The sequence below is a fragment of the Rhinoderma darwinii genome, chromosome 2, assembly GCF_050947455.1.
Source record: "Rhinoderma darwinii isolate aRhiDar2 chromosome 2, aRhiDar2.hap1, whole genome shotgun sequence".
In the NCBI taxonomy this organism is placed as follows: domain Eukaryota; kingdom Metazoa; phylum Chordata; class Amphibia; order Anura; family Rhinodermatidae; genus Rhinoderma; species Rhinoderma darwinii.
In genome coordinates, this window is record NC_134688.1 from 59059741 (window position 1) to 59086173 (window position 26433).

The following is a 26433-nucleotide window of genomic DNA, read 5'->3' on the forward strand; positions in this document are numbered from 1 at the left end:
TACGGACGTAATTAGTGTGTGTGCACATACCCTTAAAGAGGCTCTGTGACCACATTATAAGTGCTCTATCTCCTACATAAGGAGATCGGCGCTATAATGTAGGTGACAGCAGTGCTTTTTATTTAAAAAAACGATCTGTTTTCACCACTTTATTAGCGATTTTAGATTTATGCTAATGAGTTGTTTAATGCCCAAGTGGGCGTGTTTTTACTTTAGACCAAGTGGGCGTTGTACAGGGGAGTGTATGACGCTGACCAATCAGTGACCAATCAGCGTCATGCACTCCTCTCCATTCATTTACTCAGCGCATAGGGATCCTTTTAGATCCCTATGTGCTGTCTTATACTAACACATTAACAATACTGAAGTGTTTAGACAGTAAATAGACATTCCACAGGATGTCTATTCACAATCCCTGCACTTCGTTACTGTTTCTGTGGTAGTTACAGCAGATCAAGCGTAATCTCGTTGTAACCTGTGATCTACAGCGTAATAAATGTATAAATTGTATAAATTGTTTAAAAAACATAAAAACTTGATGATGATACATATAAAATAATGCGTAAATTCACAAATAACAAATGTTGTATACATGCTGTGCAGTTCAATGACAGGTAATAGAAAACCTATTCTCATGTAGAAAATATAACAAAGTTTTACTAATATATTAAAAAACTTTGTTATATTTTCTACATGAGAATAGGTTTTCTATTACCTGTCATTGCGTTTTACTGAAGTGTTTAGACAGTGAATAGACATTCCATGGGATGTCTATTCACAATCTCTGCACTTCGTTACGGTTTCTATGGTAGTTACAGCAGAGGAAGCGTGATCTCGTTGTAACCTGTCATTTACAGCGAGATCTCGCGAGATCACGCTTCCTCTGCTGTAACTACCACAGACAGAGTAACGAAGTGCAGAGATTGTGAATAGACATCCCGTGGAATGTCTATTCACTGTCTAAACACTTCAGTATCGTTAATGTGTTAGTATAAGACCGCACATAGCGATTTAAAAGGATCCCAAAGCGCTGACTAAATGAATGGAGAGGAGTGCATGATGCTGATTGGTCACTGATTGGTCAGCGTCATACACTCCTCTGTACAACGCCCACTTGGTCTAAAGTAATAACACGCCCACTTGGGCATTAAGCAACTCATTAGCATAAATCTAAAGTCGCTAATAAAGTGGTGAAAACAGATAATTTTTTTAAAATAAAAAGCATTACTGTCACCTACATTACAGCGCCGATCTCCTTATGTAGGATATAGGGCACTTATAATGTGGTGACAGAGCCTCTTTAAGTACTTATCACTGTACATGTAATGCAGCTCTATACTGTAAAGGAATACTAAAGCTCGCCGTTCACTTAGTTATCGATCAAATGCTCGTTCAGCCAACAGCACGCTCTCCTGACTGCACCATTTACATGGGCACTTTGTTTTATTCCAATGTTGACATCCAACATGCCTGATCCTTTGTCTCCCGAATGACAGGCTTCCCCAGTAAATCATTGTCCTATTTGGCCGTCTTTGATCTACTGTATATAAACCACACACATAAGCTAGCTGTCCACTGACTGCTGTCTCTTTAAACGTTCCCATAAACATGCACACTTGGCTTTTCAGAGCATCCATGCTAATTTAATAAGGAAGAGGAAGACAAGTTGACAGGCTGCCATGTTGCCTCCTGGGGTAACAAAGGATTGGAGATGTTGAAATTGAACATGCTCAATCCTCGTATCCCCTATAGCTGCCATCTACGGAACAGGCGGGTAGCCCCATGAGATTGACGCTAGACTTTTCAGAAAGGGTAGAGAAAAGTGGGTGGGGTTTATTGGGAGGGGTGTGGCTGACAGACTTACTATAATTAATGCCAGAAATTGGCGTCAATTATAGCGCAAATCTACACCTGCTCATTTTCTGAAGCACAGAGAGGCAAAAATGCACAAAATATATTAAGAGGCATGTGTCTCTTCATAACTGTGAAATGCCAGTCTTAATAAATTCAGCCCTTTGTGCCTACAGGCATCTGACACGTAAATTAAGGTAGGTTCGGTTGTGGTCTGGCTTTCTCCCGCACCACTACTGTTAGGCCTTGTTCACACAGAGTTTTTTGGCGCTGACTTTGACGCATAAACCACGTCGGAATCAGCGCCAAAAAACGTCCAAAATCACCCCCTCCCTCATTGATTTCAATGGGAGGCAGCCGCTCGCGGGAAAAAGAAAGCGAGATGTCCTTTCTTGCCGCGGTTCCGCTTCTAACCTCCCTCATTTCCGAGTGTGAAGGAATTCAAAAACTCTGTGTGAACAAGGCCTTACATGTAAAGGCCCACTGAAAGGAATATTCCAGGTAAAACTGATACACTGTGTTAGGCTAGATTCACACGAGCGTATGAAACTTCGGACATGAAAAACTGCTGTTTTTCACATCCGGGGTGCATCCGCGCTACACCACTGCGGAATGCACTATCACGCATCCTCCATAGACTAGAGTCTATGGAGGGATGCGTGAAGTGCAAAAAAATAGGACAAAAATGGCGCACGTCCTTCAATAGTTATTTTTTGCATTATTTGATAAAAGTGCCTCAATGCTGTTTTAGTCATCCGAGACATTTTTCACACTTGCTCAGTTTACAGCTGTAACACAGACCCCCTCTTATTTATATAGCGCCATCATCTTTTAGTTAGTGACATTATAATACAGAAACAGGCTAAAAGGAGAAATGCTGGAGTCTCAATTGGGCAATATAAGTTTATTCTGTGTTCTCTTACAAATAATTGAAGTATTTAAATTGGATTTGTACCCTTGATCACGATTTTTTTTAAACTAGGTCCAAAATTGTGGCTAATTTTTTGATCTATCTTTATAGAATTTGGAGCTCTGTTTTTCTGATACACAGCTCCAAATCCCAAAATTCTGCCGGTTCTTATGGTTTTATTATTGAGCTCCTAAGTGACCTCTAGTGGAGACGGCAGGCAATAAGAATATATTATTTAATGATATGTCTACATGGGGGATTTGGAGCGTGGTATCAGAAAAACAAAGCTCCGGCATTTATAAAGATATCTTAAGAAATTAATCAGCACAGAATTTTGGACCTAAAAATGAAATGGTGTTAAAAGGTGGACATTCACTTTAAAGTTTACCTCCTCTCAATACCTGAAACTTCAGACATAACTGCAGTTAATCACATTATTTATTTTCCTCCTATGTGACCATCATAGGGGTCCAAGAAGGTAAGGTACTTGATGGGGCTCCAACTGTCTGACTGGCCTGCCAGAGTTGTGTAAAGAAGTATTCGGCACACTCCTGGAAAGTGAATTTTTTATTTTTATTTTGTTTTTCTCTGTGATGCCAGTGGCTTAGTGCAACGTTTCGGTCGCAAGACCTTCATCAGGCACTGAGCCATTCTGGGGACTGATTAGAAGTATGCTGGCGCTTGTCGTAGAATAGCGGCTGGCCGCTGTATATGGCGCGATATAACAACAAAATAAAAAATAATTTTTCACTTTCCAAGAGTGTGCTTTACACATCTCAACTGGGTTTGGGCCCTATCTCGAGCACCTCAGAGATCTAGTGCTATGTGAACACCAATATATGGCCTGCCAGAGTGCCAGATTATCATCCGATGGGCCCAGGCTCTGACACAATAATGGTCCTCAAAGGTCTAAAAGGAGAGAATCCCATGAGTTACTGTTATTGATAATTCTTATAGGTTGATTAACAAACAGCCCGTTAGACCTTATTGATGATATGTTCTGTGTGTGCAATAATAACAAAGTTTATGGTGCAGTAAAAGTGGATGTGACCATGTTTTGTATGGGTGGAGTATAGGCCATCAAGATAATGTCCTTAGGTGGTGCTGTCAGAAACTGGGGTCCTCAAAGTCTAGAGCTGATTTTGCTATACATGCTGCCTGTCCATGAAGGAACATTTCGGTTTGTGGTTGCGTTCTCTCTATGCATACCTCCCAATTGTCCCGGATGAAGCAGGACAGAACCGGATTCTGGGCGGTGTCCGCCTGTTTTGGGCAGCCGGCAACGTGTCATTGTTTCAACGTATCAATGCCCTCAGGACACGGATACAGTGGAAACCAGAGGTGGAGCAGGGAGCCATAAACTCCCTGCTCCAACATCACACTGTGACATCGGCCGCGAGCGACTTGGTGCAGACAGGCGCTATGCAGTGATGTTTGAGATTGTGTGTTGTGGGCACTATGGGTGCATTATATTGTGTGTGTGGGGCACTCTGTGAGCATTATACTGTGTGTGGGGCATTACACTGTGTGTGGGGCACTAATAGGACATTACACTGTGTAGAGACGCTGTGGGGCATGATACTGTGGGGGGGGGGCACTACTGAGACATGGTACTGTATGCGGGGCACTCTGGGGGAATAATACTGTGTTGGGGGCACAAAGTAAACTGGGTGTATATGGACAGAAATTGGACTGGGTTAGAGGTCAGATAATGAGTTGATGACTTTACCAAACAACTCCTCATATCTCCGCTACCGACCTTTGTAAATGTTACAGATTGGAGAATGGGATATTGGAGTGAACAGCAATCACAGCTGAATTTTCAGGTTTTAAGTAGAGTTATGCTTTAATTTATCACTAATAAAGATCTTCTGTAATACCACCAGTAGATATAGTATGAAGCGCTCATCCTTTATATCGTCCCCAAAGGAAGAAAGTGGAGAAAGAGTTCAGAAATGAGTAAAATCCATGCAGCAGCAGCAGCCTTTAGTTCAAAGTAACACAATGACACAGGACACCAACGGCATTAGAGGGTTTATTGCTTCATGCACAAAGGTTAATCACTGGTTATTTGTTAGCAACTTACCTGTCTAGTCAGAGCAGATTATTAACCCTCCATGTACTACAAAACAGCCATGTTTGGTGGATTTCCATGAAATACATTATTTTGCCTGTGGATAATTAAAAAGGATTTACAGCAATTTTACTGGAGGAGATTTACGAATACCCGTGTGCCGGTCTATTATACTACTGTAGCATGCACCATATTCTTTAAAGTGGACATGCCCTGTGTAGGCTTAAAATAATGCAGACACAGATGCACATTTAGGAAAAGTGGTCCATTAAAAGGTCTGGACCAGTGGCGTCGCTAGCACCAGGCACCTGGGGCTCCAGACTATTGGCCCTTTGCCCCAGATCCCTGGGTGACTGCCACATTCAATTGTATCTGCGTCCTCAGGATGCAGATACAATTGAATACTATGGCGGAGCAGGGAGCTAATTGCTCCCAGCCCTGCCATTGACTAGGCTACAGGCCACGTTAGGTCTGCAGCCTATAAGATGCTCCCTCCGCAGGCTGGCATGATGTCGTCACTGAATAATGCCGGACTAAGCAAGGGTCTCGTCTCGGTGTCTCATCGGCTGCAGGAATGGCGAGGCTGTGAGATCGTGCTGCTCAGTTCGCCGTGGGAATGGGGCTAGGTGAATACAATTTTTTTTACTGGTTTGGGGGGCCCCAACTAGAAGAGGGAGGTGTGGCATTATCTACAGCGGGCACTCTGTGTGACACTATCTACAGGTGTCTTTGATTAGACTGTACGTGGGACCCTGTATCTAAACCTATCATGTGTAATACTGACTGCTGGGACACTGTATATAAGCCTTTCATGTGTGATACCGTCTAATGAGTCGCTGTATCTAGTCCTATCATGTCTGATACTGTCTGCTGAGACAATGTATCCAAATCTACCCAGTGGTGTAACTATAGGGGACGTCGTTTTATAGATATGCTGTCTCCGATAGAAATAATATATACAGTATATATCATATTTTTTTTGGAGGGGATAAACATATGTCTTGGCGCTTGTGCCCCTGATCTTTTAAGACACTAACAATGCCCTTAGACACTAGACGGCCCTTGCCCACATGCTGGGAATATGTATATCATGAAGGCGGTGGGGGGTTTCCCTGCTCAGGACCCCACCACTATTTGCCAAACAGGCAAGATGCTGCATTGATTGTCTTCCACTCTGGAGGACCTGCCGAGACTATGTACCTCATGGTTGCCTATTTATTTATTAGGTGCTGTGTAATACTACATTTGCCTTACAGTAGCCCACGGGGGTAATGTATGGCCATCCCCAGCTTTTCACAGTCATAACAACTGATCGCAGGGTTTTGTAGGAGTAGAAGGACATGTGAGTCATATGGACTCAGGGGTGAGTTACTTTTGAGAAGCCATTGTCCATTTGGGGTAACCCCTTAATGAAACTGCAAAAAAAAAAAAATCTAAAAATCCACTGATGTTCATTGGTGTGAGTAATATTCTTATAATAATACTGGTATAACCTGACCCCACTTCTCATCACTACCCCACAATCCCCTGAAAGCTTGTGGACCCTTTCCCATTGTATCTGGTCATTTATAATCACATTACAAAATGAAATATTTTAGGATTTATTTGATTTGAAGTAAATTTTTAGCACATTAGACATTTCCCCCTATTAGTAATCCAGCAACTTGCATGTGGATTGTGCTATACAACGTTTCTACTTCTGTCACCTCTAGTGATATATTCACACATGAGACAATGAACTGTATATTCCGTCATGCCTGAGCCGTGTTCAGTAAGTGGCCGGTCACAATCAATTTTATGGCAGTACTTACGCTAAATCAGCGCAGCGTGAAGCCAGCACGGGGACAACCAGAAAACATTAACTTAAGTAATTGCCCGGGATGTAATCAATTGTTGGTAATGGATACAATCAGCCCATACAACTACAACACCTGTCAACCTGGGTTATAACACCAACCCCCTATTAAATATGTGAGTACCCCCAATAGAGCTCCGTTGTACACAGCTTGAAGCTCATGAGCCCTGTGCAAGCGTTATATCTGAGCTCACAACCATGTACTATGAGGTCACACCCTATAGGATCTATGCACTTTACAAAAGTATGATATCGTTTCTCCAGTAGGATTACATCCTTGTGCAACTATCATAAGTCACGGCCTACTTATAGTGCTTCTCTTGCTGTCAGCTCTCCTGACACGTCTGTTTTGTAAATACCTGCATTCCCCATATAGAAAATAATTCTGGAGCATCTTTACTTACAACTCTGCATTGTGCAGTTGTTCTGTTATTCCTCCTAGAAATGTATCATTCCCCTTGTCAAAGGGGCGAGTCCCTAGAGTCTGACACTGTCCAATCAGTGCTCACAGTCTCAGACTGTGTAGGGGAATGGTAAAACCCAGATGAGGGGAATGGTAAAACCCAGTTGTCAATTTATTTATACATTTCCAGGAGGAATAACAGAGGAATAACACAATGCAGAGTTCTAAGAAAAATATGCTCCATAATTGTTATTTTATGGGGAATAACGTTTTTCACTAAAACAGACATGTCAGGACAGGTCCTGTTTAACAGAGCTTTCAGGACCCACATGTTGGGCCAAATATAGGGAGTGCCAAAAATGGGAAAATACCCAGAGGTCTCCACCACCCAGTTCCCTCCAGTAGCACTTGGGAGTTTACAAAAATATTTTTTCTTATTGCTATAGGAAGAAGCGGATATGCCGCTCCTGGTTAAAAAAAACGAGTGATTGTTAAAATCCAACATGCGGGACCCAGTTTTCCCCAACATCAGACATCGGGGGACAGTTGGGCTGCCTTTACATACATTACATTGTTGTGGGTCAATATGAATGCTGAGTTAATAGAGGGGGTCCCCTGTTCAGGATCCTCATCTCTTGGACAGAGTGGAGAGTGGTAAGAAAGAGTGTCTCCTGCTCTGGAGGACCTGTCCTGTCCTGTATTACACGGACAACCCATTGATATGAATGAGTACTGTGTAAAGCTTCATTTCTCCCTGTGGTGGCGCTGCAGGGATATTATACGCTCACTGTTAAGGTAACCATACACAGATGTATGTCGACTTCAAGTCGAGATATTGGGGGAGAGACTCGTCTGGCAGCGACTTTCTCCCTGAGAACACGTGCACACTCGACTGAGCCAAGCATGCATGTTAGGGAGTCGGAAAGAAGAGCTGTCTAAAATGTATGGCCAACCTTAGGTTTGGCCACAGATTACAGCTGAACAGGGGGGTTCCAGCAGGGGCACACTTTGTGATCTGCTTATTGTCACTTTCTGTGTCAAAATCAGCAAAAAAAACAAAAAAAAAAACTCAGTGTGAACAGGGCCTTACTTTTAGAAGGAGCTGTCTAAAAACACATAATCCCTATAATTACCTCTTCTCACCTTGCTCATTGTGGAAGGAGGACAACGAACCTGAAATCATCTCCCCCTTGGTAAAGAAATGTCTATGGGAGCCCTCTAGAAATAAGCGAATCTTATTTATTTTTATTTTTTTTAAAAAGTCCCTCTGATTTGTTGCAAATATTGACCCTGGTCAATTGATTCTACCAATCTCTAAACCCCTCCAGTCAAAGAGGTGGGATTGCCAGGTACTTAGTGTGGGGGGGGGGGGGGGGTGATTATTGCTTTTTATTCGGGTTCACCTTTAATTTGCTATCTGATGCTGCAGCTCATTGTATGTCTAATTCTCTCTGCCAGCCATTTCCATTTAAAAAATAAATAAATATCCAAGGAGCTACTTTGATTTGCATTACACATCATTGGCTTCCTGAACACAGAGCGCCACCTATCTGCATTACCAGGAATTGCAGTGGATGAGGGGAAAAAGAATAGAAACCATCAGAGTGGTGCCGTGGGATACAACATTAGTGCTATATACGCTGAGTAGGACTAAATTCAGAAAAAAAAAAAAAAAGGGTTTTCCGGTTTTATGTAGATAAAGCTTAGGCCCCATGCACACGAACGTGTTTTTGCGTCTGCAATTCCCCCGCAAATCCACGGGAGAATTGCGGACCCATTCATTTCTATGGGCCCATACACACTATCCGTGTTTTCACGTGTCTCCGCATGTCCGCAAATCCGTGCCGCAGAAACTCAGGACATGTCTTATTACGGCCCGCAAATTCGATGCGGACATGCCCATAGAAGTCAATGGGCCCGTGGAAAATGCGGGTACACCTCCGTGTGTCAACCGCAGTTTGCGGATTTGCGGAAGTGTTGCTAGGCGACGACCGGGAATGAGTTCTGTTGTCATCCTGTTTTACCTAGGCTTTTTTTTTTTTATCCGCATTTTGCGGATTACATACGGATGAACTGCGGATTACATACGGATGAACTGCGGAGGACATTTCGCGGAACACGGTCCTGGAATTTGCGGACCAGAAAAACACTACGGTCGTGTGCATGAAGCCTTAGTCAGTGTATAGATGAAAACGTTCTACAACTAGTCCTGCTCTCAGCTGAGAAGTGGAGACATTTGTATGCGGTCTAGGCAATGCTCTGCCAGCGAAGTACATCAGCAGCGCACGTCTTGTGGTTGTTTTGCTACAATGTATCAGTCCCCAGTCCAGGTTTTTTTTTATCACACAGAACATTGTCTATACTGGATACAATTGTCCAGCTGAGGGCAGGACTAGGTATGCACACAGCCTCTGAATAGAAACAAGTGTTCTCATTCACTGACAACAAACAAAGATATTGAAAGCGTTGAGAAATTGAAATAAAAGTATATTACAAAGTCGCAGAATTTATTTATATAGGGATTGAGCGTCGGTTAAATGTACCATATAAATTCATGATAGAGTAAGAGTGACACCTAGTGTTCTAGGTAGATACTGCAGAATCAGATTATTGATAGTCATCTCATCAATAAATAAATTGATATGTTCTTCCTCTTTATTATTTCCATTGACATCAATAGAGTGCTAATCTTCTTAGGCTTCGTTCACATCTGCGTTGGGGGTCCCGTTCTGACGTCACACCCTATTTACGGACGTAATTTGGGCGTTTTACGCCTCGAATTCCGTCCGAAAATACGGCTCCAAACCGCCTGCAAACATCTGCCCATTGAAATCAATGGGGTTATGATGTTTTGTGCACACAGGCTTTTTTTTTTACGCGCCGCTGTCAAAAGACGGCACGTAGAAAGACGCCCGCATCAAAGAAGTGCATGTCACTTCTTGAGACGTAATTGGAGCCGTTTTTCATTGACTTTCATTGAAAAACAGCTCCAATTACGTCCGTAATTGACGCCGCGAAAAACGCGAGTACGAGCAATTACGTCTGAAATTCAGTAGCTGTTTTCGCCTGAAAACAGCTCCGTAATTTCAGGCGTATTGGATGTTGCTGTGTGAACATACCCTTAGGCCCCATGCACACGACCGTAAAAAACCTCCGTTTTTGCGGACCGCAATTGCGGTCCGCAAAAACGGAGCCATTCACTTTCATTGAACACTGACACCTTTCCGTAGCACTACGGAAGGGTGTCCGTGCCGTGGAAATGTTCCGGGAATTATGGAACATGTCCGTTCTTTCGCATTTTGCGGGCCGTGCTCCCATACTTTGTATGGGAGCACGGCCCGAAAATGCGGCTGTCAGTCAGCGGCCGGCCGTGCCCGCAATCGCCGGCCGTGATTGCGGGCACGGTCGTGTGCATGGGGCCTTACTGTTTGCCTTTTGTTTGGCTTAACATCATGCTGATCTCATGGGGGCTGCATTTGTGGTTGTGAGATAACCCGCAGGAGTAAGGCTGTGATTAACGGCTGCACATCCGCTATAATCGCCAGCATCAGAAAAAACTCAGATACCGGCCATTTAACCTAAGGGTATGTTCACACTGGCTATTTTCAGCCGCTTTTTGGCCGTAAATGCCCTGAAAAATGGCTAAAAATGCGGGGGCTGAACGCCTCCAAACATCTGCCCATTGATTTCACTAGGAAAAACGGCGTTCTGTTCCCACGGGGCGTTTTTTTACATGCCATTTTTAAAAACGGACGCGTAAAAAAACACCTTGTAAAAAGAAGTGCATGTCACTTCTTAGGACGTTTTTGGAGCCGTTTTTCATTGACTCAATAGAAAAACAGCTCCAAAAACGGCCATAAAAAACGCCACAAAAAACGCAAGCTGCTTAAAAAACTTCTGAAATTCAGGAGCTGTTTTCCCTTGAAAACAGCTCTGTATTTTCAGCTGTTTTTTGTTAAGCATGTAAACATACCCTAAGGGTATGTGCACACACAAAATAAAAAACTTCTCAAAATACGGAGCTGTTTTCAAGGGAAAACAGCTCCTGAATTTCAGACGTTTTTTAATCAAAGTCACGATTTTTGCAGCATTTTTAACGGCCGTTTCTGGAGTCAATGAAAAACGGCTCCAAAAACGTCCCAAAAAGTGACATGCACTTCTTTTTTGCAGGCGTTTTTTTACGCGGCCGTGTAAAAAACGCCCCGTCGGAACAGAACGTCGTTTTTCCCATTGAAATCAATGGGCAGATGTTTGAAGGCGTTCTGCTTCTGATTTTTCAGCCGTTTTTTGGGACGTTTATGGCCCGAAAAATGTCTGAAAACACTCTGTTTGAACATACCCTAAGGGTATTTTCACACGGCAAACCAAAATCGGCCGTAAAAGGGAAAACAGCCTTTGATTTTCAGCCATTTTTTAAGCAACTTGCATTTTTTGCAGCGTTTTTTACGGACGCTTTTGGAGCTGTTTTTCTATTGAGTCCATGAAAAACGGCTCCAAAAAACGGCTTAAGAAGTGACATGCACTTCTTTTTACGAGGGTTTTTTTACGTGCCCTGTGGGAACGGAACACCGTTTTTCCCATTGAAATCAATGAGCAGATGTTTGGAGGCGTTCAGCACCCGTATTTTTTTTAATTTTTCTGGTCGTTTACGGCCCGAAAAACGGCTGAAAATAGGCCGTGTAAACATACCCTCAGTGTTAACATAGGAAAGTGGGCCCACTGGGGCTGATGGATGCATGACTCCCTAGGAGAGTGGAACCACGCCGTGATTTTAACATGACTTTAAGGCTTATTCACACTAACGTGTTTTACGTCCGTGCTACGCGCGTGATTTTTACGCGCGTCGCACGGACCTATGTTAATGAATGGGGCCGTTCAGACTGTCAGTGAATTTCACGCAGCGTGTGTGCGCTGCGTGAAACTCATGACATGTCCTATATTTGCCCGTGTTTCGCGCTGCACGCACCCATTGAAGTCAATGGGTGCGTGCAAATCGCGCTCACAACACGGAAGCACTTCCGGGTGCCGCGCGTGATTAGCGCAACAGCAGTCAAATAAATGAATGAAAACAGAAAATCACCACATGCTTTTCTGTTTGCAAACATAAAAACAGTGTCATAATGATGGCGGCTACGCCATACAGCCCCTCCTGTAGGGAACGCCATACAGCCCCCCCCCCTGTAGGGAACGCCATACAGCCCCCCCCTGTAGGGAACGCCATACAGCCCTCCCCTGTAGGGAACGCTATACAGCCCCCCCTGTAGGGAACGCCATACAGCCCCCCCCTGTAGGGAACGCCATACAGCCCCCCCTGTAGGGAACGCCATACAGCCCCCCCTGTAGGGAACGCCATACAGCCCCCCCTGTAGGGAACGCCATACAGCCCCCCCCTGTAGGGAACGCCAATACAGCCCCCCCCCTGTAGGGAACGCCATACAGCACCCCCTGTAGGGAACGCCATACAGCACCCCCTGTAGGGAACGCCATACAGCCCCCCTGTAGGGAACGCCATACAGCCCCCCCTGTAGGGAACGCCATACAGCCCCCCCTTGCAGGGAACGCCATACAGCCCCCCCTGTAGGGAACGCCATACAGCCCCCCCCTGTAGGGAACTCCATACAGCCCCCCTGTAGGGAACGCCATACAGCCCCCCCCTGTAGGGAACGCCATACAGCCCCCCCTGTAGGGAATGCAATACAGCCCCCCCTGTAGGGAATGCCATACAGCCCCCCCCTGTAGGGAATGCCATACAGCGTCCCCAACCCCCCCCCAAAAAATGCGACCTACAGTGTGAAAAGACAAAAGACATGTATCCCGTATCCACAGGATAGGGGATACATGTGTGATCGCTGGCAGCGATAGGGAGAACGGGGGACCGAAAGTCCCCCAAGTTCTCCATGACTAACCTCTGACTTCCGGCGTCTGCGCAGCTCAATAAAAATGAAAGGAGCGCTGGTCACGCATGCGCACAAGCGCGACCGGCGCTCCATTCATTTCTACGGAGCTGCCGACACAGACCCCGGAAGTCCGAGGTTTGTGATGGAGAACTTCAGGGGACTTTCAGTCCCCCGTTCTCCTTATCAATGCCAGCGATCACACATGTATCCCCTATCCTGTGGATAGGGGATACATGTCTTTTGTTTAATGGCAGAGCGGGGAGATACCTCCCTGCTCTGCCGTAGTGTTCAGTGGCGTCGCGCTGTAGCAGCCATAGCGGCTGCTAGCGGAGCCTCCGTCCAACTGTTCTGTACTGTAATCATGTTTTCAGCACGGGACAGTAGTTCCATGGAGAGGCAAGGACTCCTAGCATCGTACATAACTATGATGCTACGAGCCCGGCTCCCTGCACTGTGTTCGGTCCGGGACTTCCGCCCGAAATACGTCCGTCCATTACGGACGTTAATGTGGTCGTTTGAACCCAGCCTAAGTTATAAACTTAGATGTGATCGGTAGCAGCTCGATCCTGCGTGTCAGAGACACTCAAGACCCGCTGACACTGAACCCGTTAGTCCCACTGACCTGATGGATTCAGGGTTTAGAGCAAGATGCAGCTGCTCTGTATACAGGATATAAAGCAGCTGTACCTGAAAAAGTAAAAAAAAATAATAAATAGTATTTAGAAAGTTGTGTCAGGGATCATTACCATGTATATTGTTTGAAAAATATTATCCTTACATATATATATATTCAGTATATTACACAAAGAGATTGGATTCATGGAGCACAAAGAGCCTGCATAACACGCCTCTGGAAGACACCGCCCCCTGGAATGCAAAGAGGAGTGTGCAGAAGAATGTACAGGAAAACTTACAGCTGAGGAGCCAATGGGATTTAAGCAAGTCCCACATCTATAGGGAGGGGCATGTGTCTTCTCTGTGTGTTTCTTTGTTCTGAATAAAGTTCAGTTCTCTCTTTGTCTGATCAAGGGAAGTTGTGTACCAAACATTTCTGACTGGTTTACTTCTTTCCAGGCATGCCTTCAGCTTTCAATTTACAGAGGTGGTTATTCGGTGTGAAATGACAGGGAGAAAGGAGCTTCCCTGATGTACGGACCTGACAGTTGCACCAAACACACATTTATATAAAAAATAAAACAAAAGACGATTTCAAAGGTGTACATAGCCTTTAGGGGGGATTCACACGAGCGTGATTTTCGTGCGTGCAGGCCGCGTAATTTTCGCGCGCCACGCATAGCCCTATAGAAGTCAATGGGGCAGTTCAAACAGTGCGTGATTTGTGCGCAGCGTTTGTTCGCTGCATACAAAACGCGACAGGTTCAATATCTCCGCGTATTTCGCGCATCACGCACCCATTGAAGTCAATGGGTGCGTGAAAACCACGCAGGTCGCACGGAAGCACTTCCGTGCGAACCGACTGAAACAGCGCACCAGCTGTCAAAAGGATGAATGTAACCAGAAAAGCACCACGTGCTTTTCTGTTTCCAAACATCCAAATGGAGTGTCTTTGAGATGAGCGAACCCGGACAATCGAACCGAACTTCACCGGGTTCGGCTGAACTCGTTTTGGCCGAACTCGGCAAAAAAATTCCGGTACGCGACGTCAGGAGATAGTCACTGTCCAGGGTGCTGAAAGAGTTAAACTGTTTCAGCACCATGGACAGTGACTACCGATCCCAATAAACATGAACCTGAAAAAAAAACGAAGTTCTGACTTACCGATAACTCCCGGCTTCTTCCTCCAGTCTGACCTCCCGGGATGACAATTCAGTCCAAGTGACAGCTCCAGCCAATCACAGGCCAAGCACAGGCTGCAGCGGTCACATGGACTGCCGCGTCATCCAGGGAGGTGGGGCCCGATGTCAAGAGAGGCGCGTCACCAAGGACGCGTCACCAAGGCAACGGCCGGGAGGGAAGTTCTCGGTAAGTACGAACTTTTTCTTTTTATTTAACAGGTTTCTCGATATTGTGTTCGGCATTCACTGTCGAGGGTGCTGAAAGAGTTACTGCCGATCAGTTAGCTCTTTCAGCACCTTGGACAGTGACGGGCGTCGACTAGCCTCATCTCTATGATGGCGGCTGCGCGAAAATCACGCAGCCGCGCATCATACACGGATGACACACGCAGCTGTCAAATGTTTTTTGCGCGCGCAAAACGCTGCGTTGTTTGCGCGCGCAAAAACGCAACGTTCGTCTGAATCTGCCCTTAATCCGAGTGAAGGAGCCAACAGCTATCTTATGTCTATGGCCACCAATATAAACATTCACATAAGCAAGCCAGCCAATCACGACCCTCTGTAGTGACATTACTGTGGTCAACACATCATCGCAGCGGCCTGAGGTTGGCGAGCCCACTCACATGAGGTCATCATGCCAGAGTGTAAGCAGATGCGGTGAAAGACCTGAACAGCAGTGGTTAAGGAACAGGGAGGAATTCTAAGGGTATGTTCACACATCACGATTTAGTGCAGATTTTTTAGCCAAATCCAGGAGTGATTTCAAAAGGAATGGAAAATATAAAGGAACAATTTATACCCCTTCTGCATCAAATCGCGATGTGTGAACATAACCTAAAGGTAAGTATATGGTAAGTATATGGAGAAGCCGTTTTTTAAGCAAGCGTTTTTTACGGCCATTTTTGGAGCTGTCTTTCTATTGAGACAATGGAAAACGGCTCCAAAAACGGCTCCAAAAAACGGCTGAAGAAGTGACATGCACTTTTTTTTACGGGGCGTAACAAAATCTCCCTGTGGGAACGAAACGCCATTTTTCCCATTGAAAACAATGGGCAAATGTTTGGGGGCATGCAGCCTCCGTATTTTCAGAAAATTTTTCGGGGACGATTACGGCCTGAAAACGGCTAAAAATAAGCCATGTGAAGGGTCTGAAAATGAATATGTGGGGTGCTTTTTGGTAGGTCCTCACTGTGGAGAGCTGCTTTAGTTGTGCCTGGCTGTGACATGGAGGAATTGTATAAGCTGGAAACACATGGAAATTTTGTGGCAGTTCTTTGAGCCAAAGCCAGAAGTTGATCCCGCAGGAAAGAGACGTACAAGTCCTTCTTTCATACTTCCAATTCCTTTTGAATCAACTTCCGGCTTTGGCCCAAAAAAAGGGCATCAAAACTGCACCAAAAACTGCGTGTGTTATTACAGCCTTAGGACAGGTTCACACAGCAGTTTTTGGCTCAGCTTTCGAGCCAATTCCAGAAATAGAATCAAAAGCAAGTAAAGGTATAATGTAAAGAATGATACATCTCCTTTCTTTTGTGTCCACTGCTGTGTTTTGGTATAGAAAAAACTGCATCAAAACTGTGTGTGATCTTCGCCTTCGGGCTAGTTCACACGTTGCGTAAATACTGCAGGTTTTCCGCAACGGAATTCATTGCGGAAAATACGCAGGAAATACAGTAGCAGCAAAGTGGATGAAATAAAACAAATCTCATTCACACACTGCGTAAATACGGCTCAGAAATTGACCTACGGTGCTGAGTGTTATTCCGCAGCATGTCAATTGTATTTACGTAAACTATGCATATTCGTTACGGGATTGCCACTTTGAATATAATGGGATGTAAATCCCGCATCAAATAGCAGTTGCTCCGTCTTTTGCAGCCGGTTCGCAGCGATTCCACCGCATAAAACGCATCTCAGAAAACAAAAAATATATTAAACTTACCTAGGAGTCTGTGTGTCATCCTTCTGTGATGACGCTACATCCCATGTGACCGCCGCTGCAGCCAATCACAGGCTTATTATGTTGACATAAGGTCGATAAAAATATAGCATAGATCCTTACGTCTTGGAGATCGTAATGTATAGATGAGAATTTTTCATTCGTACTCAGTCTACCTTTTCCACAATCTTGTGAGATTCTGATGAGGCTAATTTGAGTCCCCAACAGTTGGATCACCCAGATTATTAGATGCTGAATCGAGTTCTGTTCACACCACATTTCTGGTGCACATTCAGCGCATACACCGAACATGTCCATAGGCTATACAGTGTGTCATTGGGCAGTATGTGTCAATAGTTTTTTCCGATATATACGCCGAGCATGTACCACACACGCAGTGTGAATAGAGCCTTAAAGGAAAGGTGTCAAGAATTTTTTTTTTAAATTAATTTATGTGTTTTTATTTAATAAAATTTTATATGTACTTAATTTATTTTTTCACATAAAGTGTTATTTTTTTAATTAACACTTTTTGAATTCACTGGGGGCTGCCATGTTTTATTTCATCTGTGTATGTGTTACTTTACGACTCATACACAGATGGAATATGGCAGCCACAGGGCATAGGACATAACGAACAGGACCCGTTCATTACATCCTCTGCCTCTGCCGTCTCGCTCTGTACTGCGCATGTGCAGCTCAGAGCGACCCAGCATAGAAGCTGGTTTGTAGGGGGAAAGCCGGCGCCATTTTGGAGAATATCCGGCTGCAGGTAAGGTGTGTTCGTGTGCGCGTGCGTGTGTACGTGCGTGTGCGGGCAGAGGTTTCTTCAAAACAGCTGATTGTCGGCTATGAAGAATTAGCGGCACACAAGCGCCGCTGATCCTTCACAGCCTCTTATCAGCTCTTTTGTAGGATCAGTGCCCCCACACACACACACACACACAACCCCCCCCCCCAAACATGCAGCTAAGTTGTGTGCGTGCATGCATTGTTTTGTGTGTGTGGGTCTGTGTGTGGCGCGGTTGCATGTTTGGGGGGGTTAGTGTGTGTGTGTGTGGGGGGTGCTCGACGGTGCAGCGGTGCTCACCGTTGTTCCTTCAAAACTGCTGCTCCGTCATTCCTTGCTCCTTCTGTGAACCGCCGTGTAACTACATGGCGATTCACAGTAGAAGCAAGGAATGAAGCAGCGGCATATTACTAACTTTATTTTTTTTGTTTTGCAGGTTCCACTGGACCGTTTGGGCTATGTTGTAGATTCACTGGACTACTTCGATGATCTACTTTTTAAAAAAAAATAAAATGGTGAAAGAGGATTGTGTGGGAGAGTTTTTATTTCAATAAAAAATTATTTTCTTATGTCTCTGTGTTTTTTTTAATACTTTATTAGTGCCTTAGTAATGGCAGTTGTCTGTCTGACTACGTCCATTACTAAGGCAGGGCTTAGTGTTAGCCAGTAGAAAGGCTGCAACTAACCACCCCATTATTACCCCGGTACCCACCGCCACCAGGGGTATCGGGAAGAGCCGGGTACCATCCAGTACCTGACCATCTATAGTGACGGCCAGGCATTGGGGTGGCCGCAGACTGGTATTATGAGGCTGGGAAGAGCCAAAAACCATGACCCTCCCACCCTGGTAATGCTAGGCTTCGGCTGTTTTATTGTATCTGGCTGGTTATGAAAATGGGGGGTCGACCCCATATCGTTTTTTCGTAAATGTATTATTTTTATTTTTTTAAACGTTGGAGGTGGGTACTGGGGTCATAATGGTTAGTTGCAGCCTTTTTACTGGCTAACACTAAGCCCCGCGTTAGTATTGGACGTCGTCTAATAGACAACTGCCATTATTAGGGGGGTAATAAAGTATTAAAAAACAGAGGTATAACTCCCTGTTCACACAGAGCTTGCTGGCGCTGATATTGATGCGGAAATCACGTCGGAATCAGTGCCATAAAACCCCTGAAATATCACCGCATTGATTTCAATGGGAGGCAGAGGCGTTTTTTTCCCGGGTGGCTTTTGACCGCTCACGGGGAAAAAAGAACGGGCAGAAAAATAGTGAAGGCAGTTTAAAATCGGCTTCAAAATTCCTGAAGGAATTCTGAGGCACATTTTTTTTTCTGCCTGCAAAAAACTCTGTGAACAGGGACTAAGGGTGTATTCAAACAGTGCAGTTTTGCCGCGTCTTTCCCGCACGGTCGAAAACCACATCGAACAGCGCATGCGTTTTTAGCACAATTTTTTCGATGTGGTTTTAGGCAAAACCGCACTGTTTGAATTCTAAGAAAATATTTTTTAATTCAAATAAAAACTCCCCCCGCACAACCCTCGTTAACCATTTTATTATTTCAAACAAAACGTAGATCATCGAAGTAGTCTAGCGTATCTACGACATAGTCCAAACGGTGGAGCAGAACCTGCAAGATAAAAAAATAAAGTTAGTAATATAAAAAATAAAACCTACAGCAACTTCTGCCTTCTCCCGGCACCGCAATATAAACACGCCACTCAAAAAAACCCGACGCGTAGACGTGTAAAATACACTTGCGTTTCTTACGTGTTTTTTTTTGCATTTTGAGTAATTACTAGTCCCATTGACTATGGGAACATTTAGCACGCTCTACGTGTCAAAGAATTGACAGGACACTTGTATTGTATGTACTAGCGGCGCACTTTCCCATTGATGTAAATGGGAAGTTTAATCAAGTGTTTTTTGACACGTCTTTCAAGGGGCTTTTTACAAGTTTTGTGCGTGCTTTTTGCAAGTTTTTTGGCACGTAATTAGGAGTCCCATTGATTATGGGAATATTTGGGGCGCTTTACGGGCCAAAGAATTGACATAACGTTTCTTTTTTCCGCAACGCATAAAAAATTATGTTGTATGTACTAACGTGCACTTTACCATTGATGTAAATGGGAATCTTAATCAAGCGTTTGCTGTATTTTTTGGCACGTAAAATGCATCAAAAACCGAGTCAAATACACGCCGTGTGAACCTGTCAATTGAAAAGTCATTCACCACAGTCGTCGCTCTTGACTTTCATCTTTCTTAGCCTTTTGATGTGTCCTGTAGCTTCTGCCAAAAACCCTCCCAAAATGGGAGCTGGACACTGCTTAGCAACTTAAAGAGAACCTTTCACCTGCCCATACATGTGCAGCTGAGTGCAGCATGTAATGGACAGGGCTGCAAAAACCCTGGGGCACTTTCAATTTTTTTTCTACCCTCCTCCGTTATTTAGATATCGGTGCCCGACATTTAAATAACCCCCTGAACTGTCAATGGGGAGTGTAATGGCAAGGGGGCGTTTAACATGGCGTTTAACATGGCTGTGACACTGTCCAATCAGCTACGGACATTATAACAGCAAGAGCTGGAAATAGGAGAGCGTGTGCGCACACATGCTCTCACTCTTCAGCTCTCGGCAGAGAGGACCCCTTGCTCTCGCCCCCTTGCCAGTTCGGCAGACAAGTATAAGACTGTGATCTCTCGAAAGAGATGACAGTCTTATCCTTGTCTGCCGAGAGCTGAAGAGTGAGAGCGTGCGCGCGCATGCGCGCTCTCCTCTCTCCTGCACTTGCACAGTCCGCAGCAGTGACATGCCCCTTGCCATTACACGCCCCCTTGCCAGCTCGGCAGACAAGTACAAGACTGTGTGATCTCTTGCGAGAGATCAGTCTTGTCCTTGTCTGCCGAGAGTTGAAGAGTGGGAGCGTGCGCGTGCACACGCTCTCCTCTCTCCAGCTCTTGCTGTGATACTGTCCATAGCTGATTGGACAGTGTCACAGCCATGTTACATATCCCCTTGCCATTACACGCCCCATTGACAGTTTAGGGGGTTATTTAAATAACGGGCGCCAAATATAATGGCACCGATATCTAAATAGCGGAGGAAGATAGGAAAAAAATGTAAAGTGCCCCAGGTTTTGTGCAGCCCTTCCCATTACATGCTGCACTCAACTGCACATGTATGGGCAGGTGAAAGGTTCTCTTTAAAGACACCTTTTCCTGGCTTGTAGCCAAAAATAGGGATGGGGTGAGTCTCCCTCCCACATTTACAGCAGCTATAGGTCAGGCTTCTTTGTCTGATTTACCTTGCTGTAATTCTGGGAAGTGCTCCCTCTGGTGGCAATATTATTTAATTATTATTTAATTTTTAATACTTTCCACCTTGTGGAAGAAAAAAAAATACAGCAAAAAAACGTTAAAAATATAATAGAAATAAGTAAGTTACTTAAAAAAAATAATTATTTGGCAACACATTCCCTTTAAAGAGGATCTGTCACTAGTTTAGTAATGCCCAATCTCCTAGCTAATCTAATAGGCACTGTCACATTGATAATACTAGTGAAAATTGGGTCCCAAAATGTTTATTATATTAAAAGTTATGAGCTTTTTTCTAAATATGTAAATGAGCCTTCATTAGACAAGTGGGTGTCAGCGATTCTCTTGAGGCGCAGATACCTCACAGCCTCTGACCCTGTCCTATCAGCATGAAGCTGCTTCACACAGTGTGAGAGACTGAGGCTGGAGGGGAGGGGGATCACTTCAAACAGCCATATCTGTGTGTGATCAGTGTCATATGAAAGATCAGATTCTAATCTTTCATATGAGACCAGGATCGCCAGAGATATCACCAGTTGAAAACGCAGTTGGGAATGGAAGCTGTATACTATAAGATCACGCTGTGTTACTGGGCAGGGAAGGGGGAGAAGCTGTATGCTGATTGGACAGCGTCATACAGAAAACATTGCACCGCCCAGAGTGAAAAGAAAGAGTCACCTCCCATTTGGCTATTAGAGTCACATTATCATATGAATAAAAATTAACACCACTTTTAAAATAATAAACTTAGTTTTTTAAACAAATCACACTGTAGTTATCAGCAGCAAAGTGCCTATTAGATTAGTTAGGAGATAGGGAATTAATAACTGGTGACAGAGTCCCTTTAAGTAGTTTTCTCTTCTATGCAAGAAACAAAAGAGTCCCCATTCTTACCTGATATTGGCAGGGATTCAATAAAATCATAAACGCTGTCCTCCACCCCACCGAAGCTTGAGAATGGCCGCCTGGACCACACTGCGGCTGTAATAATTGGACATTTCTCAATGATATTACCAAAAATGTCCAGGAATTGTTCATAGCTCATAGAGTTTACAGCTTGCAGATCCATCTTTCTGACCCAGCGGCAGGGAATATGTGTAACACCTCCAGACAAGTGGAGTCAGGGTCTAATGTTTAGTTAATAAGTTTATTTTTAACTGCTCATGGAGCCGTGAGTGGAACCGGGGTCACTGACTCTTCCAAATCCTGAATCTGAAGTCCACTGGCAATGCTTACCAGGTGTGGAGAAATTCTCTGCAGAAAAATAAGCGTAGATCTAGAAGATATATGCAAAATGGAGGACTCACTCCTATGGATAAACAGACCCACTCCTACAGCATGAAACCAAATTCTGTGTCCCTCCAATGTCACTGCACATAATCTGATCGGTGCTGTAATGTAGAGAACAACAGTGGTTTTTATTTTGAAAAACGATCATTTTTGAGCAAGTTATGAACATTTGTAGATTTATGCTAATTAGTTTCTTAATGATCAACTGGGCGTTTTTTAACTTTTTACCAAGTGGGCGTTGTAAAGAGGAGTGTATGAGGCTGACCAATCAGTGACTAATCAGTATCATACACTTCTTTTCATTCCAGCCCAGCTTGATTCACTTTACAGCGTGATCTCGTGAGATTACGCTGTGACGGGACTTCCTCCCACAGGTTCTTCATCGGAGACATGGAAGACTGAACAGACATCGCCTCCAGCCACTGCAGATTCGGATAAACGTCCTGGCAAGGCTGGATGCGATGTCTGTTCAGTCTTCCATGTCTCCGATTAAGAACCTGTGGGAGGAAGTCCCGTCAGAGCGTGATCTCGTGAGATCACACTGTAAAGTGAAACAAGTGGGCATGAATGAAGAGAAGTGTATGATGCTGATTGGTCAGCGTCATACACTTCTCTTTACAACGCCCATTTGGTAAAAAGTAAAAAAACGCCCAGTTGGTCATTAACAACTAATTATCATAAATCTAAAATTGCTCATAACTTGCTCAAAAATGATTGTTTTTCAAAATAAAAACCACTGTTGTTATCTACATTACAGCGCCGATCAGATTAGGTAGGGGATAGGGCACTTATACACTGGTGACAGAGCCTCTTTAAGAAACTTTCTAAATTCTGTTTTGAATACTTTGAGGGGGCAGTTTTTAAAATAGGGTGACTTATGGGGGTTTGTATTGTATGGGCCCCTCAAAGCCACTTTACAACTGATCTGGCCCCTGTAAAAATAGCCTTTTTAAATTTTCTTGAAAATGTGAGAAATTTCTGCTAACGTTCTAAGCCTTGTAACGTCCTAGAAAAATAAAAGGATTTTCAAAAAACGATGGCAATCTAAAGTAGACATATGGGGGATGTTAATTAGCAACTATTTAGTGTGATATTACTATTTGTCTTATAAGCAGATACATTTAAATTTAGAAAAATACTAATTTTTGCAAAATTGTGGTGTTTTTCACAATCAAATACTGAATGTATCGACCAAATTTTACCACTAATTTAAAGTCCAATATGTCGCATGGGAAAAATTATCAGTTGATTTTGACTTGACGGAGAAGGAGAGATTCTCCTATATTCAATTAAAAGTACGCATTTGATAAATTCAAAGATTGTAATCCTCTCAATAGAGACCATATGGATGATTTTTACAAAAAACAGAGAATACAAATGTGAAAAAAAACCTCTCTCCAGGTTATATAAATCCCTGATGGAAATAAAGTCAAGGAAAATAAAATTTAATTGCGTTATAAAATGGGAGAAGGAATTTGAATAACGATTGTGTTCTTTACTGGAACATAATATTTCTAAATATTTGTAAAGTATTGATAAGCATGAACCATCAGCTTATTCAGTTCAATTTGATACATGGGCTTTACTATACGCCAGCCCTTTTAAGTAAGTTCTCTATTAATAAAGCTTCTAACTGCCCCAGATGTGGTGCAGCGGAAGCAAACTATTTGCACATGCTATATTAACCCCTTAAGGACGCAGCCTAGTTTGGGCCTTAAGGCTCAGAGCCCATTTTTCAAATCTGACATATTTCACTTTATGTGGTAATAACGTCGGAATGCTTAAACCTATCCAAGCGATTCTGAGATTGTTTTCTCGTGACACTTTGGGCTTCATGTTCGTGGTAAAATTTGGTCGATATATTCAGTCTTTATTTGTGAAAAATTGCAAAATTTAGAGAAAATTTACAAAAAATAGCATTTTTCAGAATTTAAATGCATCTGCTTGAAAAACAGACGGTTATACCACCCAAAATAGTTACTAGTTCACATTTCCCATATGTCTACTTTTGATTGGCATCGTTTTTTGAACATTCTTTTATTTTTCTTGGACGTTACAAGGCTTAGAACATAAACAGCAATTTCTCATATTCTTAAGAAAATTTCAAAAGCCTTTTTTTGAAGGTGCCAGTTCAGTTCTGAAGTGGATTTGAGGGGACTATGTGTTAGAAACCCCCATAAAACACCCCATTTTAAAAACTAGACCCCTCAAAGTATTCAAAACAGCATATAGAAAGTTTTTTAACCCTTCAGGCATTTCACAGGAATTAAAGCAAAGTGGAAATTAAATTTGCAAATTTCATTTTTTCTGCTGAATTTCAATTTTATTCAATTTTTTTTTAGTAACAGAGAAGGTTTTACCAGAGAAACACTACTAAATATGTATTGTCCAGATTCTGCAGTTTTTAGAAATGTCCCACATGTGGCCCTACTGCGCTCGTGGACTAAAACACAAGCCCTAGAAGCAAAGAAGCACCTAGTGCATTTTGAGGCCTCTTTTTTATTAGAATATATTTTAGGCAGCATGCCAGGTTTGAAGAGGCGTTGAGGTATCAAAACAATGGAAACCCACCAGAAGTGACCCCATTTTGGAAATTACACCCCTCAAGGAATTCATTTATGGTTTTTGTTATCATTTTGACCGCACAGTTTTTTCACAGCACCTATTTGAATTGGGCTGTGAAATGAAAAAAATGATACTTTTTCCAATAAAATGTCATTTTTGATCAAATTTTCTTATTTTCACAGGGAACAACATACCCCATTTTGTTGCCCAATTTGTCCTTAGTGCGGCAATACCCCATTTGTGGTGATAAACTGCCGTTTGGGCCCATGGGAGGGCTCAGAAGGAAAGGAGCGCTATGTGTTTGTTGGAGTCCAGATTTTGCTGGATTGGTTTTCGGGTGCCATGTTGCATTTGCAGAGCCCCAGAGGTATCAAAGCAATGGAAACCCACCAGAAGTGACCCCATTTTGGAAACTACACCCCTCAAGGAATTCATTTATGGTTTTTGTTATCATTTTGACCGCACAGGTTTTTCACAGCACCTATTTGAATTGGGCTGTGAAATGAAAAAAATTATATTTTTTCCAATAAGATGTCATTTTTGATCAAAATTTCTTATTTTCACAGGGAACAACATACCCCATTTTGTTGCCCAATTTGTCCTTAGTGCGGCAATACCCCATTTGTGGTGATAAACTGCCGTTTGGGCCCATGGGAGGGCTCAGACGGAAAGGAGCGCTATGTGTTTGTTGGAGTCCAGATTTTGCTGGATTGGTTTTCGGGTGCCATGTTGCATTTGCAGAGCCCCAGAGGTATCAAAGCAATGGAAACCCACCAGAAGTGACCCCATTTTGGAAACTACACCCCTCAAGGAATTCATTTATGGTTTTTGTTATCATTTTGACCGCACAGGTTTTTCACAGCACCTATTTGAATTGGGCTGTGAAATGAAAAAAATTATATTTTTTCCAAAAAGATGTCATTTTTGATCAAAATTTCTTATTTTCACAGGGAACAACATACCCCATTTTGTTGCCCAATTTGTCCTTAGTGCGGCAATACCCCATTTGTGGTGATAAACTGCCGTTTGGGCCCATGGGAGGGCTCAGACGGAAAGGAGCGCTATGTGTTTGTTGGAGTCCAGATTTTGCTGGATTGGTTTTCGGGTGCCATGTTGCATTTGCAGAGCCCCAGAGGTATCAAAGCAATGGAAACCCACCAGAAGTGACCCCATTTTGGAAACTACACCCCTCAAGGAATTCATTTATGGTTTTTGTTATCATTTTGACCGCACAGTTTTTTCACAGCACCTATTTGAATTGGGCTGTGAAATGAAAAAAATGATATTTTTTCCAATAAGATGTCATTTTTGATCAAAATTTCTTATTTTCACAAGGAACAACATACCCCATTTTGTTGCCCAATTTGTCCTTAGTGCGGCAATACCCCATTTGTGGTGATAAACTGCCCTTTGGGCCCATGGGAGGGCTCAGAAGGAAAGGACCACCATTTGGCCTACTGGAGCTTTTCTGGTGCTAAGTCATGTGTGCAGAAGCCCCTGAGGTACCAGTACAGTTGAAACCCCCGAGAAGTGACCCCATTTTAAAAACTACACCCCTTAAGACATTCATCTAGAGGTGTAGTGAGCATTTTGACCCCACAGGTACTGTGTAAAAGATAATGCGCAGCAGATGGTGCAGTGTGAGATTTGCAATTTTATATATGTATATGCCATTTCAGTGTCCAATATAGTGTGCCCAGCATGCGCCACCGGAGATATACACCCCTTAAATTGTAATGTGGGTTCTCCT

At 43.5% G+C, this 26433-nt stretch overlaps 1 protein-coding gene across 1 annotated transcript in view; it reads right to left on the reverse strand.

Annotated features, from left to right (window-relative positions):
• The window catches only part of URAD (ureidoimidazoline (2-oxo-4-hydroxy-4-carboxy-5-) decarboxylase), a 47200-nt gene extending 25257 nt beyond the window's left edge, over positions 1 to 21943 (reverse strand). The window contains exon 1 of the mRNA XM_075850022.1: positions 21723 to 21943. Coding sequence (XP_075706137.1) covers positions 21723 to 21897 — 175 coding nt within the window. The 5' untranslated portion in view covers positions 21898 to 21943. The remainder of the gene's footprint in view (positions 1 to 21722) is intronic.
• Between the last annotated feature and the right edge of the window lie 4490 nt (positions 21944 to 26433).